At 36.0% G+C, this 20243-nt stretch overlaps 1 protein-coding gene across 1 annotated transcript in view; it reads right to left on the bottom strand.

Annotated features, from left to right (window-relative positions):
- Positions 1–20243, bottom strand: part of LOC150086124 (uncharacterized) — a 69660-nt gene that overhangs the window by 22637 nt on the left and 26780 nt on the right. Inside the window, exons 3-7 of the mRNA XM_090373730.1 lie at positions 16324–16385; positions 15397–15450; positions 11992–12087; positions 5368–5433; positions 2268–2337 (exon numbers count right to left, since the gene is read on the bottom strand). Of these exons, the coding sequence (XP_090229856.1) occupies positions 2268–2337; positions 5368–5433; positions 11992–12087; positions 15397–15450; positions 16324–16385 (348 nt within the window). The remainder of the gene's footprint in view (positions 1–2267; positions 2338–5367; positions 5434–11991; positions 12088–15396; positions 15451–16323; positions 16386–20243) is intronic.

Genomic DNA, 20243 nt, shown 5'->3' on the forward strand with positions numbered 1-20243 from the left:
ATTGATTCTTGCACTGCTACTATTGGTACATGCAGCAGCCTGGAAAGCAAGGTGTCTGGGACTTCAGGCCCTGCTGCGGGTCATCATGGAACAAATAAATACATGGGCAGTGTGACTAAGAGTAGGAACATGTGTATATATACTTGCATGTACACTAATGCTAGGAGCATTGTAAATAAATTTGATGAATCTGAAGTACTGATTAAGTCATCAAATGCAGACATTGTAGAAATAGTGGAAACATGATGTCACTCAGACATAATTTGAATTTGCTGAATTTGAATATGGGGAGTACAATGCATACAGGAAGGATAGACAGAACAGCAGAGGTAGTTAAGAAGCAGGTTAAATCTAATGCAGTGCATCCAGTTGACATGGGTGATGAGTGCAATGCTGAGTCAGTTTGGTGTGATATAAGCACTGGAAAAAACAAAACTGAGAGTAGGAGTATGTTATAGACCTAATGACTGTGATGCAAACAGCTATACAGGGAAATACAGTGGGCCTGCAAATCAGAATGTCTCATAATGGGGGATTTTAACTTTCCAGATGTTGACTAAAATTTGTGAGATGGTCATTCACACACTAGTAAGACTTTTGTGAATTTCTTGGATGACTCTTTTCTACAGCAGCATGTTAGAGAGGCAAAAAGAGAAAGCAATAATCTTGATCTGGTTATCAGCAGTGATTCTTCATGCATTAAGAATCTGCTGATAAAAGATCCACTGAGTGGCTGTGATCATAGTGTACTAATGTATAATTTAATTAAATGCATAACTACTGTCAAGAGTATAGAGAAAGGCTTTTACTTTCATAAGGGTAACTACAGTGGTCTCAGACAGTTTTACAATTTTGTGCAGTGGGACCAACTGATGATATTACCAAGAGCAAATTATAAATGGGAATTATTTTGGGAAGTAATCAAAGAAGCTAGTAGGCTTTTCATACCAACGAAGAAACTGTTAAAGGCCTAGACCTATATGGATGTCAGATGAACTATTGAGACATGCAGCAGAAAAGAAAAGTTTGTGGGATGCATATAAATTATCAGGTTTAACGAAGCCTATGGCAGATATAAATTAGTCTGTAATCAAGTCACAAAGGAAGTTAGGCAAGCTAAGGCAGATTCTGAGAAGTCTCCGACAAAGAATGCAAAGAAAAACAGTAAAGACTTCTATGCTTATATGAACAGTAGAAGGAAGGGGTTGAATCACATTGGGACACTTGATGTCTATGTATTAACTGTTGATGACCATGCCATGGTTGTGGACAAATTGAATGGATATTTTGCTTCTACATTCACACAAGGAATTCTTTAGGGAAGGGGGATGCCAGAAGTTTATTAAACTCTAACAAGAAACTAAATGACTTTGTGATAACTGAATGGAAAGTGGAGGAGAAACTGTTGAAGATGGACATAAAAAAGGCACCTGGGTTGGATGGAATCTATCCAATTATAACAGGAGAGGCAGCAAAGGAGGCAAGCATACCCTTAGCCATAATTATAAGAGCATCCTTGGATTTAGTGGAGGTCCCTATGAACTGGAGATGTGAAATTGTATCCCAATGCATAAAGGGGATCAAAAGGCGATGTGAATTAGTGACCTGCTAGCTTAAGATTTGTTCCAGCAAAAATAATGGAATCACTAGATAAAGAAGTAATGTAGCTGCATCTTGAGTATTGTATACAAGTCTGAAGGCCTCGCTTAAGGAAGGATATAGATCTGCTTAACTTAAGGGCAACCAGACTGATGAAGAGAACAAAAGTGTTACCTAGCTCTTACCTAGAAAGATTTGAGTTCTGAAAAATTACAGCATCTTGAGGCTAGGCACCTTAGGAGTGATCTGATTGAGGTGTTTAAAGCCTTGAATGGATCGAGTAAGCTGAATGTTAATGGCATTCTTCCAACTGCTGGGAATGAGGGGGCATAAATTCAAGCTGAGGAAGGATGGTTGCAGGATAGATGTGCAGAAGTTTGCCTTCAGTCAGCGGGTTGTAAAATGTTGGAACAGGCTTCCATCTGTTGTGGAAGTGGATGGGTTGAATAAATTAAAGAAAGAACTAGACAAATTCTTGGAAGGGTGAACTGTGTAGGGTTTTTTTTTTTTTTGGCTGATGCTGCATAAGCTTGCTTTCTTGCTTCACTCACCATTACTACTACTCTACTATTACTAGTTTGGATAATCAACATTAATAAATAATAATAATTCCATATTGATATCAGATTAACTGAAAATGAAATTTTCCAGATAAATAACATACTAACTAGTTTCTTCAGTTCCACCAAGAGGCAACAAGGCTCCACCATTCAGTACTTCTTTTGGATTAGTTGTCACCTAGTTAAAACAAAGTTAGATGTAAAAAGAAGATAGTACTTATAAATGAATTTGCACACACCTGTTCATCAATGTCATATACAGTCAACATGACAGACAACTTACTCAATACCAATTCATGCAATAAAGTTACATAAAAATTATTCAACTTTATACTTTATATTAAAAAAATTAAGGCATAAAGTATATGTATAAATACATTTGTTTTGCTTACGGTTATATGATTTAGGGCCATAGGGTTATTACTGTCTCCTTCCTACTCTCCATGTTCATCAAGCAATTATTGATATATGCTGGCAGCATCCCAAAAACAGGACAATCAGAAAATCCACTCATTACTTGATCATTTAATATCAGTCCAAGCTTCAACTCAAAAATATTATATGAATATAATGACTTCATTAATTTTCATAATCCTATTCTGACAATAGCGTTACTTCAGAAATCGACATCTCTGCAAATTCCAGTAACTCCCATATGAATTATATGATCCTTATATATCAAAAACAGCATAGTTTACAACCAAGATGCTTAAACGTACATTCAATATAGAAGATTTTCATAATGAAATTCAGCAGCAAAGTTTGATCAGCTGGGCACCAAGTCAATCATGTTATCAGCTAAACTCTCTTAGCAAAAATAATTCCATTACATCATATGATAATCCTTCTTATATTACTCCATTTATAATTCTGATACCAATATTAAAATAAACAGAAACAGCCCTGATAAATCCCATACTAAAAATATTAACAAAATGGTCTTTGGCATCAGGAATTATAACAATATAAATTCCTGTTATTACTTATTTATATTAAATAAGAAGGGCATTTGAAAAGTTCATGGCCTGATTTTGAAGGGTTTATTTGAAGAATCTGGTAAGATGTTACTTTTCAACAGAGTGCCCTTTGAAGTCAAAGTACAAAGCACATTAATACTGCAATGCATTGATTCCAGCTGCAAAGAAAGTTTTCTCTCTGGCCTTCAAGAATGCATCCACTGCAGCAATGACATCACTGTTAGTAGGAAAATGGATGCCAGATCTGGTGAATATGGCATGGTCCAAAATTTCAAAGCTGTACTCATGCAGTGTAGCCATGGCAATGGCAGTCTTGTGACCAGGTGCATTGTCCTGGTGGAACAAGATTCCTTTGCTAAGTTTTTCTCAGCATTTGTCCTTGATGTTCTCATGCAAATACCTCATAAGATCTGCATAATATGCCTGTGTGACTGTCTAGCCTTTCTGAAGCTATCCACTAGCAAAATTCCATCAGTATCCCAAAAAAAACCTAATGCCATTACCTGTCCAGCAGAAGGACTTGACTTAGCTTTCTTTGGAGGGGGAGAAGAACTGTGTTCCACTGTTTGGACTACTTCTGAGTTGCTGGCTGAAAGTGATGGACCCAATTTTTTCATCTATGGTTATAAACCTTGCAATGAAATTTTCATTGATCTACATGAAAACAATGTAAATGTTCACTTGACTTGATAACTCTTGTGTGTTTTTGAGCTGGAAAAGTTTTGTAATTTTGTAATAAGTTTTTTTAAAAATGAACACTTTGTACATAAACTTTCAAATATTAATTTGTTCTTATTTTGACTTGACGGTCTAATGTTAGAGTGAAATTATTTTTTAAAATCAAACAGAATTTTAAAAAAAAATCTTGATAGAAATCATGAAAAAATTTTAAAAAATTTATTGTTACTTTTTTTAATGCAACAATATCCTCACTATATATATATAAACTTAAGTGAGAATAATGATTAAAAAATAAAAATAAAAAATAAAAAATAAATAAAAATGCCAGCAGCATGGCAAGACAGAAGAGCGAAAATTGTGAAATTATACATAACGATCAAACCAATAGGGAGGAAAGAATAAAATTATTGCAGTAGAAACTCTCGAAGATAATTTAGAAGTCTAAATACAAAGATAATAAAATATAATCAATTAAATTTTGAATAGCCAATTAAATGAAATTTAATGGCGCCCCCCTCTGACGGGCACCAGGTCCAAATTTATGTGAAATATCACGAGCAGAGATGTGAACAACTACAATAAAATAAAACAAAAACAAAAATAGACTGACCATTATGCCCCATCTCAACAGAGGACCACAAGGCCAATAATAGTCAGGGAATCGCTGCATTCCATTGCTTTGCTCTGCACCAACAGATTCACATTCTTCCTGAAAACAAAAAAACAGAGAACCAGAGTGTGTGTGTGTGTGTGTGTGTGTGTGTGTGTGTGTGTGTGTGTGTGTGTGTGTGTGTGTGTGTGTGTGTGTGTGTGTGTGTGTGTTCCATACAGCCTACTCATAGCAAACGTATATATAGATACTTCATAGAGCAGCCCACATATGAAAAAAGGAAAGGTTAATCAGAATGCTATGATGAATGCTTATACCTGAACAGCTGTGAGCTGACTAATGTAATACAAAGCTATAATTCCATATTTTTGTCTCCGGGATGTCTAATTTGACTGGTGTTAATTTAAAAAATTCTTTTTTCAGGCTCGACCCAGTCTGTAGGCTGTAGTTTGAGCACCTCTAGTCTTGATGGTCACAACAGAACAAACTTTGCCTTAACTGTGAGTTTTTTGGTATTGCACTACTTTCAATCAAATGGTACTGACAAAAGGTTAATCTGCCATTTACTCAAAAGAGGAGATGCTGCTATAACAGTATATATTGGGATTACCGATAAGAATGAGCAACTATGTGTTGCTCCCTGCAGCTGGACCTACGGATTGGTAATCCAGTAGTGACTCGATCTGTTCTATCAGCAGTTATGGAGCAAGACATCTGTGGGCTTGGTAATAAATTCAAACATATCTCTACTACATTTAATACATCAACTACAGCTTATCTAATGCAGAAAATATTATTGCCAAGAAGGTCACCATATAAGCAAATACAGTGACTCACTCCAAGTCTATATGGGATGATCCTATTAATAGTTACTGAATGCATCAGCAGGTCAACCAAGTATGAACCTGTCAATTAATGTTGTTAATTGAATAAAACTTACCTGACCTTTGTCATTAATTCCCCAGCCTTTTGGAATATTCTCTCCTTTACGATCTTGCATTTCTACCTATTAAAGCACAATAGGCATGGGGTGAATAAAGAAGGATACAGTTTCAAAAAAACAACAGAAATGAAAATTACCATTTATTATTGTTAAAACATACAGATAGACAAAAACTTTGACAGTGTGTCTGTGGTAATTGATGATGCTATCTCAGTGATTCTGTGGCAGTGGCAACAATTATCATAGTTTTAGATATGTCTGTTGGCAGTGAAAGAACAAACACACCTTCCTTTACATTACTCCAAAAAAAAAAGAAGTCAATGGTTAGGTCTGAAGACTAGAACATGGGTAATGTTTCATGAACCTCTGAAAGTATCTACCTCTTTCTGAATCACTCTGTGTGTGTGTGTGTGTGTGTGTGTGTGTGTGTGTGTGTGTGTGTGTGTGTGTGTGTGTGTGTGTGTGTGTGTGTGTGTGTGTGTGTGTGTGTGTGTGTGTGTGTGTGTACAGGGTATTTCAATTAAAAGACTAGGGTCTATCTTACTTATTATTAAGTTTAAATTATTTATTATCTAGAATTTTTTTTATCATATTTGAACTGAAATTTTTCAATTTTATGATTTCTAAATTGAAAATTTTCCTAATCAACTGGTTTTTTTCCCTCAATGGGAAAGCTCTTTCCTGCTCTCAATTTAGCCTAAAAATACCATCAGTATACTTCTTAAATGAACATAAACTGACTTGATTTTAATTAAAAATAAAACAACCACAATGGTTGTAGTGTGAGTGGAAACAGCACAATGGATTGCTGGCTGCATGAAACTGCCCTTATTTCACCAACAGTTCTACACAATTATATCCATACTGAAGAGCCACTATCAGATACAACCATTGTGCCTGTTACATTTTTTGATCCAAATAAAATGCTTATGTTCATTTCAGAAGGATACCAATGATATTTTGAAGGCTAAACTGAGGGTAGGAAACAAGTTTCCCACTGAGAAAAAAGCAGTTGATTACACAAAATTGCAATTTAGAAGACATAAAATCTAAAAACTAATACTTAGTCTGATTTTAACATCAAATTTAAAAATTTGATGTTAAATATATGACAGAAAAGATTCAGACAATAAATAGCTTAAACCTAAAAATAAGTGAGCCAACCTCTCAGTATCTTTTCAATTGAAACACCCTGTATACAAATGTACACACACACATGCATGAATGAATACAAGCATACATACACACATAGGGTGGTTATGGTGCCTCTGTAGCCAGGTGGGCAGGAGCAGCGGTGCATAGCACATGCTTCTTGATTAGACAGGGGTTCGAGCCCATGACCACCAAATACGGAGGATGTGGAAAGGTCAGGGAATGACCACTGCATATCCCCCGAGCAATATGGCCTTAGTTTCTAATGCTCCTAAAAACCAAATAACAAACAAACAATAGGGTGGTTATAATTAAAATGTATCACTCTGGCCTACTGTGTTTCAAATTATGGACCAACCAAAAATGAAATTTGGAAAAAAAAAGTGTCTAGACCATGGAGAAACAAACAGAACACACAAAAAAAAAAAAAAAAACTAGTTCCAAAAAGTGATAGCAGGATATACTTTGTACCACAGCAATCAGTAGTGCTAGGCAGATCTCAAGAAATAACAAGTAACACAAGTCTTATAGATGCACCCACAGTAGCAAGCAAAAGTCAACATGGTACTGAAATGAAAGATTATGCTCGGTAAAGCTCTTTTACAAAAACAATAATAAAGCCTTGGGCGCACTTTATTTCTATCACAATTTAAAAACTTAAGAAATGGGCCACTTTCTCAAAATCAGTTGCATGAAATACTAAGGAAATCTGAAGAAACAAGTACTATGTCATATCTCTCAGTGGCGCCTCCGTAGCCAGGTGGGAAGGAGCAGCAGTGCGTAGCACACGCTTCTTGATTAGACCGGGGTTCGAGCCCGTCACCACCAAATACGGAGGATGCGGAAAGGTCATTCAGGGAATGACCACCGCATATCCCGAAGCAATATGGCCTTAGTTGCTAATGCTCCTAAAAACCAAATAACAACAACAACAATATCTCTCAGTAGAGGATGATGCCCTATTGCAACGGCTTTGCTGATGAAATTGCTATTGTTGTGGCCATTGCCACAACATGAAATGCACACTTGTCCACTAGTGCCAGAGTGATATCACAATAACTAGATATTCCATCAGCAACAACAAATAAAGTGCTTTGAATTGTGCTGCATATCAATAAAAACTGTCTAGATACTGCCCATTCCAAATTTCATCTGAGTGATTCATGGTTCATTCATGAATTATACATAAACTCGATTTAATTATAACTGCCCAACATACACAAACATGCGTGCGTGCGCGCACGCACGCGCACGCACGCACACACACACACACACACACACACACACACACACACACTGGTAAGGTATATTTGTATATATTCATTATTCCTTAAGTCATCTCCCATACACCTACCATGTACCTATACATTTGGATATTATTAATTACTCTTTTCTCTTTTCTGCCTATTTAGTCAAATACAAGTTCTCTATTTGTATAGAGAACCTGTGTATTTTTTATTCTTCCCATTTTCTCATATTAATTGGTTTTCTGTCACCCACAATCAACCTACAATACAAATATACAATTTACAGCGTACATTCAAATATCTTATTAAACTGTTTAATTTAACTTAAATTTACAATTACTTATCCAGTGATCCAGTGAGGTAATTGTTCCAATCTAATGGTATTTACTATCAGTTAAAATATTTTTGCAATAAAGCAAATTTAAATTTTCAATCAATGAGATGGCTGATCTTGTTTTCATTTATTAATATGGTATCTGATAATATGATAAAAAAATAATGAAATACTATACGAAGTATTTTTGTTCTCTTCAGCAACCACTGACATAAGTTGTTGAAATACTGTATCTATTTTGTGTTTACAGTTCCTTCTGTCACAAAGGAACTATAAACAAGTCCAAATTCATATACCATAAAAAAAGGCCCAGTTTAGAGCAAAATCATGCACAAGATGAGCAATTTTTCTCTTCACTCGTACATAAATGAACTTGGCTTGCAATACTCTAATTCATTCAGTATCACCAACAAGAATTCCCTGCTACTTTTCTTTGCACTCTTAGCCAAAGATTTTTCATAATCAGCCTTAGTATGCCTAATCCCCTTGAGTAACTTGATTGCAGAGTAGTTTGGAATTACTGTGGGCTCTCTAACTCTTTGACAATTTATAACTATTCTTCTTCTCTGTCACTGGTCTCATAAGTTTATCTGACATCCATTTTGCACTAAACCTTGAACAATATCTCTTTAGTTGGTAGAAAATGCTATGTAGCCTCTATGCCTCTCAATAACCACCCATTCGGCATTTATATTTTCTATCATTTGGTCCCACTGTCAAGTTTAAAAAATGTCCAAGTTACCTCTGCAAAAGCAAAATCCCTTCCCTTTACTCTTAACACTAGTCATTTCTTTGAATAAATCTCACATTAATATGTTATGATTACTGCCACCTAAATGTTCCTTTACTTGAAGACTCTTAATATGTGATGAATTACTATTAGTACACCAGATCAAGAATGCTGCTTTTCTTGTTGCTTTTCAAATGTACTGATGCAGAAAGCAGCCATTATCAAATTCAGAAATGTTCTGGTACTGGATGAGCTGCCAACCCATGAATTCCAATCAATACCTGGAAAGTTTCTGCCCATTTTTTGTGTATATACAGTACAGCATCAGTAATCCATCCCTAAATATCACTAAGAAACAATGTTGGCAATATAAAATTTTATAGTACATTATTAATGTACTATAAATGTACTACATTCTGGTGTTTAAGTTGACCCATTAAAAAATCATCTAAAATTTTTAGGTTGACTTATACACTGATCATAAAATCCTTAACTTGAATCATAGACATGTCTTTAAGGTTAAAAAGAAAGGAATTAACACAAATATATTTACAATTTATTACATATATATTTTTGCCAAAAAATATATTGTTGGCACTTTTTAAAACCTAAGGATTTGTTAACCTCCTTCTTCAGACAAAATCAGTTTAGGGAATTCATCAGGAGTTGTTTTCCTAACTAATAAACTTTAAAACTGATTTTTCAAGTTGTCAAATAGTAAACTTTTAAGAGAGTCAATTTTTTATAGTCAAAAGTGTTCCGTATTAGACACCATTTATAGAGAAACCAATTTGCAGTACAGTACCGAACTTGCAGCAATGAATGGCTCAGTTACATAGCCAAAGCCTCCTATGTACACATATACAGGGTCTAGTCACATTATTATGACTACCTACTTAGTATCCAGAATATGCACCTTTCACAACATGCACCACAGCCAGCCGCTGTGGGAAGGACTCAATAAGTCTGCAGGTATCTGTGACAATGCAAACTGAAGTGCATCCCGGAGTTCCTGTAGGTTCCTTGGTGGAGGATCCATCTGTCTGATGTGTTGATTGAGGTGAACCTGTAGATTTTCGCTTAACCGAGGAATTCCACCGAATTCCTCGGTTAAGATCCGAGGAATTTGGTGGCCAAGGGAGTAGCTTGAAATCTTCGCCGTGCTCCTCAAACCACTCACGGACATTTCTAGCGACATGGCATGGCGCATTGTCTTGCTGATAGATACCATCATTCCCAGGGAACACAGTCAACATGTACAGTGTACCTGATTGATGACGATCAATAGGTAACCATTTGCATTCAGGATGCCCTCCAGAGGTATCAGCGGACCCAAGCCATGCCATGAAAACATTCCCTAGACCATAACGCCGCCCCCACCAGCCTGCCTTCTGCCAACAATCATGTCCAGGTGTCTGTTCTTGGAGGTTTCATGCCTAATAATGCCACTGTCCATCCACTCGGTGGAGCAGAAACCGTGACTCATTAGAGAAGGCCACGCATTGCCACTTGGCTGGGGTCCAGTGTTGGTATTGCTGCGCAAACTGACAGCATTGTTTGCAATGAACGGCCATCAGCATGGGTGCTGATGGCCGTCAGCATGGGTGCTGTCACAGCGTCTGCTCTGGAGCCCAATGTGCAACAGGGTTTGCTACACTGTTATGTTGGAACCTTTCTGGTGGCCACCATGGTTCATTTCGATGGCCAGTTGAGCAACAGTAGAGCGCCGATCGGTCCTGACCAACCATTTCAGCTGACGTTCACCTCTAGGATCAATGCTACATGGGGCTCCACAATTGGCACGTCAGGTCATCAAAATTGTCCCATTCGTCCAGTCTTGATACACTTTCACCACTGCAGCACGTGAGCATTTCACTAAGTCTGCTGTTTCTGAAATGCTGACACCCCTGGCCCAATAGCCGATGATCATGCCTTTTTACAGGTCTGATAGGTCGCATGCTTTGCCCATGACAGAGGCTGTTACTGTGTTCACAGATGCTGACCATCAAGCCTTATATGCTTGCGGTGTGTGAACTTGACACGTGCGCTGTATCATTTGCTAGGCATGTGGTGATGTCTGCATTGGGGGGTAGTCATAATATTGTGACTGGACTCTGTATAGTGTCAATAAAAGCAATGTAATGTTTATAACTGTAGATGTTGATTTCATAATCTACCTAAGAGAGTACTATATACACTTACTGTTTTCTTTACAGTTTACTGTGCAGTGTAATAAAATGCCACAATGTAAAATTTGAAAAGGAAGAGCAGAAATAATTGTATTAAATAATATAACAGTGATTCTAAATGCAGATTTTACTGTAATATACCATTATGCAAAATTTCAAGGTAAAAAAATAGAAGTTGACTTCTTTTACAAATATACAGTAATTACTTTTTCAGAAAGTATTGATGGCGCAAAGTGACACTAACAAGTAAGTGATCTTTACTGCACTTTTCTCAGTCATAATTGAGTTCTTCAAAAAATAAAATTAAGAGTTATTTTATTTACCATCCAGCACTTTAAGCATTCATATGGCTTTAGTATGAGTTAAGACTGTGAGACTAATCTGAAAGTTCTGGATAACTGAAAGTTCTAACAGCAGAAACGGTGACGTGCTCAGACACGGTTAACTTAAACACACTTCAATTTAAACTACTGCCAATATTTTATGTTTTTACAATGAGTATAAAAAATATACTTTTTTCACAATTTTAATTATTATGCAATATGTTTGCTTTCCCTTTACACATAACATACAACTAGCATTTTGGAGATGAGACAATCAATCAACTCCACTATCTGATGAAACCCTAAACAAGAACTTACAGGGCAACAGGATCATCCATTATGGTTGAAGATCTTGAGAAAGAGAGAGAAACACAGTTTTGTTTAAGTTTCTTAGTATAATTCACACTTCGAAATTCACACTTCAAATATTTAATAAATTCTCATTATTTAAATTATTTCTTGGTAAGCTGACATATGGCCCACTTTATATATTATGAACTTTCTTCAGCTATGATGTTTTTCATTTGAAAATATTTACAACACAGAATCAAAAATATTTCTATACTATGAAAATATTTTCTTTTCTGAATGAATAAAAATGAACAGTTTAACAATAAAAAGCATTATGAAACTTATAAACTCTCACCTTTCCAACTGCAACAGCAGTATTAGCCATATCCAAAACAAAACTGTCATTATGAGCTGGAGCTGCAATACTTAAAGGATTGGTTCCAAGTATTCCCTTAAAGTAAACATGATATTTTGAATTTTAAAAGAATCTAAACATATTAAAAAAATTTAGTTTATTCCAGCAAATTTCAAAATTTCAGTCATAATAATAGAGATAAACACTCACACATATTTATACACCAGAAGAAAAGTCCAATGAGCTCAATAGTAAATGAGAAATGCTATATTACAGGTCTTTTATTTCATTAGACAACACAGCAAGTAGGATCTCTCAAGTAAAACTAATGGACACAGAGACTAATACTACCATTCACAGAAAGCCCAGTAAGCAATCATTAAACTACCAATAATCAAAACATGTGACAGAAAGAGCTCAGAATGGATACCGTGCCAAAAATGATATACCAGAGAACAGGGACAGCTATTGGATAAGCTACCATTCTATGGCCACACAGCTCTTCACAAGCCAACACCTTACAAATCTAGTAGACAACTACAATGGTTCATCAGACCGTTCATTGCACGTAGGTATGGTATATAATACCCAAGGGATGGTTTATGTGGGTTTCATCATAGCCATAATGAAGTTTATTGGTGGTAGCATAATGGTCTACACTGACACCAACAAACCATCCTGTTTCACATGACTTGGCCTAGTCATAATGGCAGATATGCAAAGGACCATAAATGCTGACGTTTGCAATAACATTCTGGATATTTTTGTCCTACTGACAACTGTGGGGAATTCTATAAAAAAGTATCTTATTAGAGTACACATTCAGAATAACGGCACCATCGGAGATTAAAGGTGCCATTATTTTGATTTTTCCGTTATCTAGAAAGTTTTATATTTAATATATATTTAATGCAGAAATAATGAGGCTAAATAAGAAATAGAGAGATTAAGAATGGAATTTTATTAACTGCACATAAAAAAACATAAACATGTTGATAATCCAATGTTATATTTTGCCATACTCCTATGCCCCATTCTATTTTCTTTATTATATCAAGTTTGTCACTAAGCTTTAATGTTGTTCTTCTTTTCTTCTCTGTATGAGGTTTATTACCTTTAGGAGCCATACTGAGGGGTTTTTAATTTAAAATAAATGTAAAACAGCAGAATAATCTGTGATATCAGTACAGAATTCACTTTCAAAATGGCAAACGTAAACAAATACAGTAATCGTGTGACTTTTTTTTTTTTTTTGGTACTGCAAGACAAATACACTGTATGTAAAAATCGGATCTTAGTGTGCCATTAGCTCGAATGTTCCATTATTTCAACAGTCTACTGTAGTAACAAACACTATTTAACACCATTATTCTCTTATCTGTCAGATTCTCTTATTCAACCTAATGTCACCTATCTCATGTATTACGCAGGTAACTTTCAATCACTCAGTAGCATCAGTATAACAGGAACATTTATAGTTAGAGGTTCTCAAACTGGTTCTCCACCAGTTATATATCTCATTTATTTTATTTTTGCAAAGTTTTGTGAAGTCAAATGAGAAAGTTAGGTCAAGAATAGTTCCCACACTGTTCCAGTTGATTGTATCAAATGAATCTTCAAAGTCAACAAAGATCCCAAATAAGTATTTTCATCCACAACCATGAGTTGATTTCACCAAGGTCCACAAAGCATCATTTCCGAAAGCAGGCAGTTTTTCCTGGTGTATACCATGATCCACAGTGTGAGCAATCATTCATAGACTTTATCTCCTAAACCAGCCAGCAAGGCAATTGGATGATAGGATTCTGGTTTATCCCTAGGCTTATCTGGTGATTTTAGCAGCAGTTTTAAGAGAGCTTCTTTCCATTTTTTAGGGAATGACCCATGTGTTAAGCAAGTATTAAAAAGAGCCAGAAGATGCATGCATAGGCATTACTTTAAAGGACCTTTTGATTATCCACCTGCAATGAGATCCAAGAAATTTGGATTCAAAAGCATCAGCCAAAAAAAAAAAAACTTCTTCCCATATCACCTGTAACATGGGAAGTAGTTTTCTTCCCATATTACAGGTGAAGCTTCTTCCCTCCAATAATTTGTCTAGTTCTTTGAATTTATTCAGACTACCCACCTACAACACTAGATGGGAATTTGTTCTAACAGTCAAATTCCAAGAAACTTGTTGTTTCTGCTTCTTTACACTGCCATCATTAACTCTTCAATGGTGAATGTACTCTTCTTGTCACTATCTACATAGTCCTCATTCCATGTCTTCATTTCAAGGTATCCGTACTTATCAGACAGACTCTCTCACCAGTCAAGTGGTAAAGATAGAGGGATGCGGTTTGCACCCTTCTTCCATGTTTCTGTTGCAGCCCCATTAGTTTGAATTGAGTATACGATATCCCCTGCTGGCAATTATTATTATTATTAGTAGTAGTAGTAGAAGTGGTAGTGGCATGTGATGCAAGAAAGCAAGCTTATAAAGCATCAGCCAAAAAAAAAAAAAACTTCTTCCCATATCACCTGTAACATGGGAAGTAGTTTTCTTCCCATATTACAGGTGAAGCTTCTTCCCTCCAATAATTTGTCTAGTTCTTTGAATTTATTCAGACTACCCACCTACAACACTAGATGGGAATTTGTTCTAACAGTCAACCACCCACTGGCTAAAGGAAAATTCCATACATTTGTCCTACAATCATCCTTCCTCAGTTTGAATTTATGCTCCCTCGTGTGTAATCTGAGCAAGAGGAAGAATTCTATAAGTGCTGAGCTTACACTTACTCTACCAGCTGTCAGTTATTTTTAATGAACATCTTATTTGTCTATAAAGCATTTAAGGGCAAAGGCCTCATGCTAAGAGGTAGAATGACTAACATGTAGGTTAGTGCAAATGCATCATTTTAACACAGCTATCTACTAAAGTAGTTGAATTAATTAATTGGCATCGTTTTGATTGTATCTCATATTGTGAATGCCTTCACAGTGAGTTTTGAAACGGTGTCGTCTGGGTGGTGGTATCCGCTGAGAATAAATAACAATAGTCTTCTCCACTGGTGAAGTGTTATTTATTCAAGGTATTACAATACCATGGCAACTCATTGTGAAGGCATTCAGAATATGAGATACAACCAAAACGATGCCAATTAATTAATTAATTCAACTACTTTGGTGGATAGCTATGTTAAAATGATGCATTTGCACTAACCTACATGTTAGTCATTTTATTTGTTTATTTTATGAATATTTCTCACTCATTTTTGCCTCCTTTCAAAAGTACAGTCAAACTACTTATCAAATAGCCACTGATTATAAAACTAATACATTTAATGTAAACACAGATACATTCTAAGATAATTTTAAAATTAAAGCTTCATCATAGAATAATAAAAGGAACAAAAATACCTTTTTCCCTCTTGTTACAGCCATCACTGGTGAAGTATTTGTAAATGACATCCCCTAATAATGATTTAAATATTATTAATAAACATTATTAGTCAGAAATTAATTACATTTATCCTAGCTGGTGTGTGTTTATTTTATATATTATAAAACAAACATACAACATATTTTCAAAAATATTTCAGTAAAAATGTTCACTGAAAAAAATAATTTTTTTCCACTTTTGATCCTTTTGGGAATACTTTTAATCAATTATAGTAGTAAGCAACATTCCAACTCATTCTCAAAATATTCCACTGGACTGAGATCAAGGTTCTGAGTAGACCAGACTAATTCAGCTAAGCCTTTCTTCTTAACTTGGTGACCAAATACCTGACACTTGAAGACTCAGAGGTACATACAAGACCCACCTTCACAGCACTGCTACAGTGCAGGTGGTATATTTATAGATAGAAGATTAACACATACTGCATGTGGATTCACTTTAAAATGATTCATATCTGAGAAACTAGGAGATTCTTGAGATGGGTTCTGGACAGAGACAGAGAGAGAGAGAGAGTTTAAAATGCACTACTTCAAAACTGCAAGGATTGCTATCAGATAACCACAAAATGTTGCACACTGACATTAGGCTTATCAGTAGTATACATAGATAGAAAATTGACATTGAGAATATAAAATATATATATATACATTATTTCAAGAAACGTCTTTCTCTTTCAGCAGTAAAAATTAACACACAAAAGTGACATTATCTCTTTAATATTGGAGGAGATTTTAAAAGAAAACAACTTTTATAAATGAAATTATTTTTCATCTATCTTTCCATTTTCTTCATTGATTCAACTTATAAATCTAAATCACTTAATATGAATTTACTGAATTTTGACATTTTAAAGTGAATTTGAAGATGAAGTCTCTTATACATACCACAAGACCTTTATCACAAGCTCTCATGCTGTACCATCCAGCAATTCCAAAATGATTACATCCTATAAGGAGTTCAAAAGCAAAAAAATATATTTTTAAATAGTCATTTTGTTCCTAAAAATGAAATAAAGACCTACAATGAGAAATACATAATGTACAGAAATATTTTTAATAAGAAAGCAGAGCATATAGAACAGAGAAAGGTTTGATAACTTATTTCCTACACACTTTTTTGATTATGTTGATAACTGCATGCAAAAAAAGATATCCTGCTTCAATGAAGGAATGAAATGTTGAAACGAGTGTGGGTGTGGTATGGGGCCGTGTTTTTTTTAATTATTATATCAATTAGTATCACAGTACTGGCAAAATGATGCAAGGAAGCAAGTTTATGTAGCATTAACCAAAAAAAAAAAATGTAAAACAATATCACCTTCTTACACTCTTCATTTGCTGACTTCACTTGATCATTTGTCTATTTCCTCTTTAAATTTAGATAAACTTCCACTGTCTACAAAAGTAAGTGCAAATTTATTCCAACTATCAACTGCTCTTTTATTGAAGAAAAATTTCAAGAATTCTACAAATATCCCCTCTCAACTTAAATGCATGCTCCCTTGCATGGGTCATATTACTCAGTGTCCTCAGAATATACTTTATTCTACCCTTTTAAAACCTTAAATACCTCATTCATGTAATGTCACAGATAACTCTCAGTTTCCAAACTAACTCAACACACTCAAGTCTCTCTCTCTCTCTCTCTCTCTCTCTCTCTCTCTCTCTCTCTCTCTCTCTCTCTTTTGATAAGAATACTCTATACTCTTTTGTGCTTTAACCTATTTTGCTGTGCTTCTCTGTACCCTTTTCATTATCTCCATATTATTCCAAAAATGTGGTTTCCAAGCCAGCAAACAATATTCAAGATGTGACCTAACCATTGCAGGATTATAATGGAATAATCACCTCTTTGTCTCTATTTGCAAAGTCCCTATATATCACAGACAAAAAAGCCCATAGGCTGTAGTAATGTAGCAGCCTATCTATACTGATCAGAGAATTGTGTAAGAGACTTACAGCTACCCCCAAGTCCTTTTTATTATCTGCAATCTTGAGTCTGTTGCTACCCAAGTAGTACATTATGATTACTGATACCAAGCTGCAAGGCTGCCTCTCCCTGTATTAAACCTCCCGTGCCATTTCTCAGCTCATCTAAATAATTTGTCTCATTGACCGTAATTAGGGTATATTGTTGCATATCCTGATTATTGTATTAACCAACCTATCTTTGTATCATGAGCAAAACTAGACAAACTTGAAACAGTCATCAGTATCATCTATAAATATTAGAAACCGTAAAGGGAAGGGGGTCTCAACACATGTGGAAACCCCATTCATAACACTATTCCATTGTCAGGGAAATGGGGAACATGCTTTGTAAAAAGGATAGGTGGAACAGGGTATGCCTGCCAGGGGCAGAGGTTGAAGACTTTGTAGAGCAGATATCATCTTTTAAGGGCACAAAAGGTGATATAGTTGTACACGTTGGCACTAATGATATTAAGAGTAAGAGACCGGCAGAATTACTTAACAATTACAGGTCACTGTTGAAAAAAAGCCGTGAATTAGGGTTGAATTTGAAAGTGTCTGCAATTCTGCCAGACACGATAGGAGAGAGTATATGATGAGAGCCTTGTCGATCAATTCGGCCCCGGAAAGACTGTGCAAGGCTCAAGGGGTAGAATTTTTTTCAGCCTGGTCTGTACTTGTTAACAGGAGAGACTGCTTCTACAGGGATAGGATACACTTAAATAGAAAGGGTGCAAGAATGTTTGCTGATGCTATCGAGGCAGTGTTAGGTGGGTTGGAAAACTACTAGCTTGGGGGGGATACAAGGACTAATAAATTAACAGTAGCCACTGGCAGAGGTGAAAGTGATTCTTGCACTGCTTCTATAGGAATGAGCAGAAGCCTGAAAAACAAGATGCAGGATATTTCAGAGACTGCTGGGAGTCGTTGTGGTGAAAGTAAACACATGGGTTGTGTTAGGGTAGCTAAGAATAGAAACAGGTGCATGTATATTTGCATGTACACCAATGCTAGGAGTTTGGTAAATAAATTTGATGAATTTGAGGTATTGCTCAAAGCATCAAAGGCAGATATTGTTGGGATATCAGAGACGTGGTGTCACACAGATATAAGGAATGCAGAACTGGAATTTGGGGAGTACAATGTCTACAGAAAGGATAGACAGGATAGGAAGGGAGGAGGGGTTATGCGATTAGTTAAGAAACACATAAAATCCAAGGAAGTGAAGCCAGTTGACATTGCTGGACAGTGCAGTGTCGAATCAGTTTGGTGTGACATAAGCATTGGGAGATCAAAATTGAGAGTAGGAGTGTGCTATAGGCCTAATGACTCTGATGAGTATAATAAGAGACTGTACAGGGAAATAGAGTGGGCCGGTAAATTAGAGAGTCTTATAATGGGGGATTTTAATTTCCCAGATATTGACTGGAATTTGTGGGTTGGTCACTCACACTAGCAACGCTTTTGTGGATTTATTGGATGATTGTTTTCTACATCAGCATTTTGGAAGGCAACTAGAGGGAGTAATACTCTTGATTTGATTATCAGTAGTGATTCTTCATGCATTAAGAATCTGCAGATAAAGGAACCACTAGGTGGCAGTGATCACAGTGTGCTGAAGTGGGATTTACTCAAAGAGGTAACTACCATCAGGGGTAAAGGGAAGGGTTATTGCTTTCGTAAAGGTAACTACGATGGTCTGAGACTATTTAAATTCTATACAGTGGGACCAACTGATGATGTTACCAACAGCGAATTCAAAATGGGAAGCATTCAAAGAACTTATCTTGGAAGCTACTAGGCTTTACATACCAACTAAGAAATATTGTTCAAGGTTTAGGCCTAAATGGATGTCAGATGAACTAATGAGAGATATGGCAGAGAAGAAAAATGCATGGGATACATATAAATTAACACGTGACACAGAAGCCTATGATAGATACAAGTCGATCTGTAACCAAGTTACAAAGGAGGTTAGGCAGGCGAAGGCAGATTACGAGAAATCTTTGGCAAGGGATGCAAAGAAAAACAGAAAAGAGTTCTTTACTTATGCAAACTCTAGAAGGAAGGGGATGAATCAGATTGGTCCACTTGATATCGATGGTTCAACTGTTGATAATCCTGCTCAGGTAGCTAACAAACTGAATGAATATTTTGCATCGACATTCACACATGAGGAGTTATTCAGCGAGGGGAATGCCAGAGGTGTATTAAACTCTGGCAGTAAGTTAGATAATCTTGTAATAACTGAGAGTAAAGTGGCGGAGAAATTGTTGAAGATAAACACAAGAAAGGCACCTGGGGTGGATGGGATCTATCCAGTTATATTAAAAGAGGCAGCAAAGGAAGTAAGCAAAACCTTAGCCATAATTATGAGAGCTTCCTTGGACTCAGGGGAGGTACCCATAGACTGGAGTTGTGCAAATTTGACCCCAATTCACAAAGGAGGATCAAAGGCTGACACAAGTAATTATAGACCTGTAAGTTTAACTTCTGTTCCAGGAAAATTAATGGAGGCACTGGTTAAAGAAGCACTGCAGGATCATCTAGAGAAGACTTCAGTTATAGCTCGGACACAGCACGGTTTTGTTAAGGGAAAGTCTTGCCTGACCAATTTGATTGGATACTATAATGCAGTCACAAAAGAACTGGATGCAGGGAATAACTTTGATATTATATACTTGGATCTTAGAAAGGCTATTGATACTGTTGCACATGGAAGACAGCTGCACAAATTGGAGCAGTGTGGCATTGGAGACAAATTGCTGCTATGGATAAAGGGGTGGTTGAGGGGGAGAAGACAGAGAGTGGTAATCAATGGACACTGCTCATTG

The sequence above is a fragment of the Mastigoproctus giganteus genome, chromosome 5, assembly GCF_048544385.1.
Source record: "Mastigoproctus giganteus isolate SK-2022 chromosome 5, ASM4854438v1, whole genome shotgun sequence".
NCBI lineage: Eukaryota > Metazoa > Arthropoda > Arachnida > Uropygi > Thelyphonidae > Mastigoproctus > Mastigoproctus giganteus.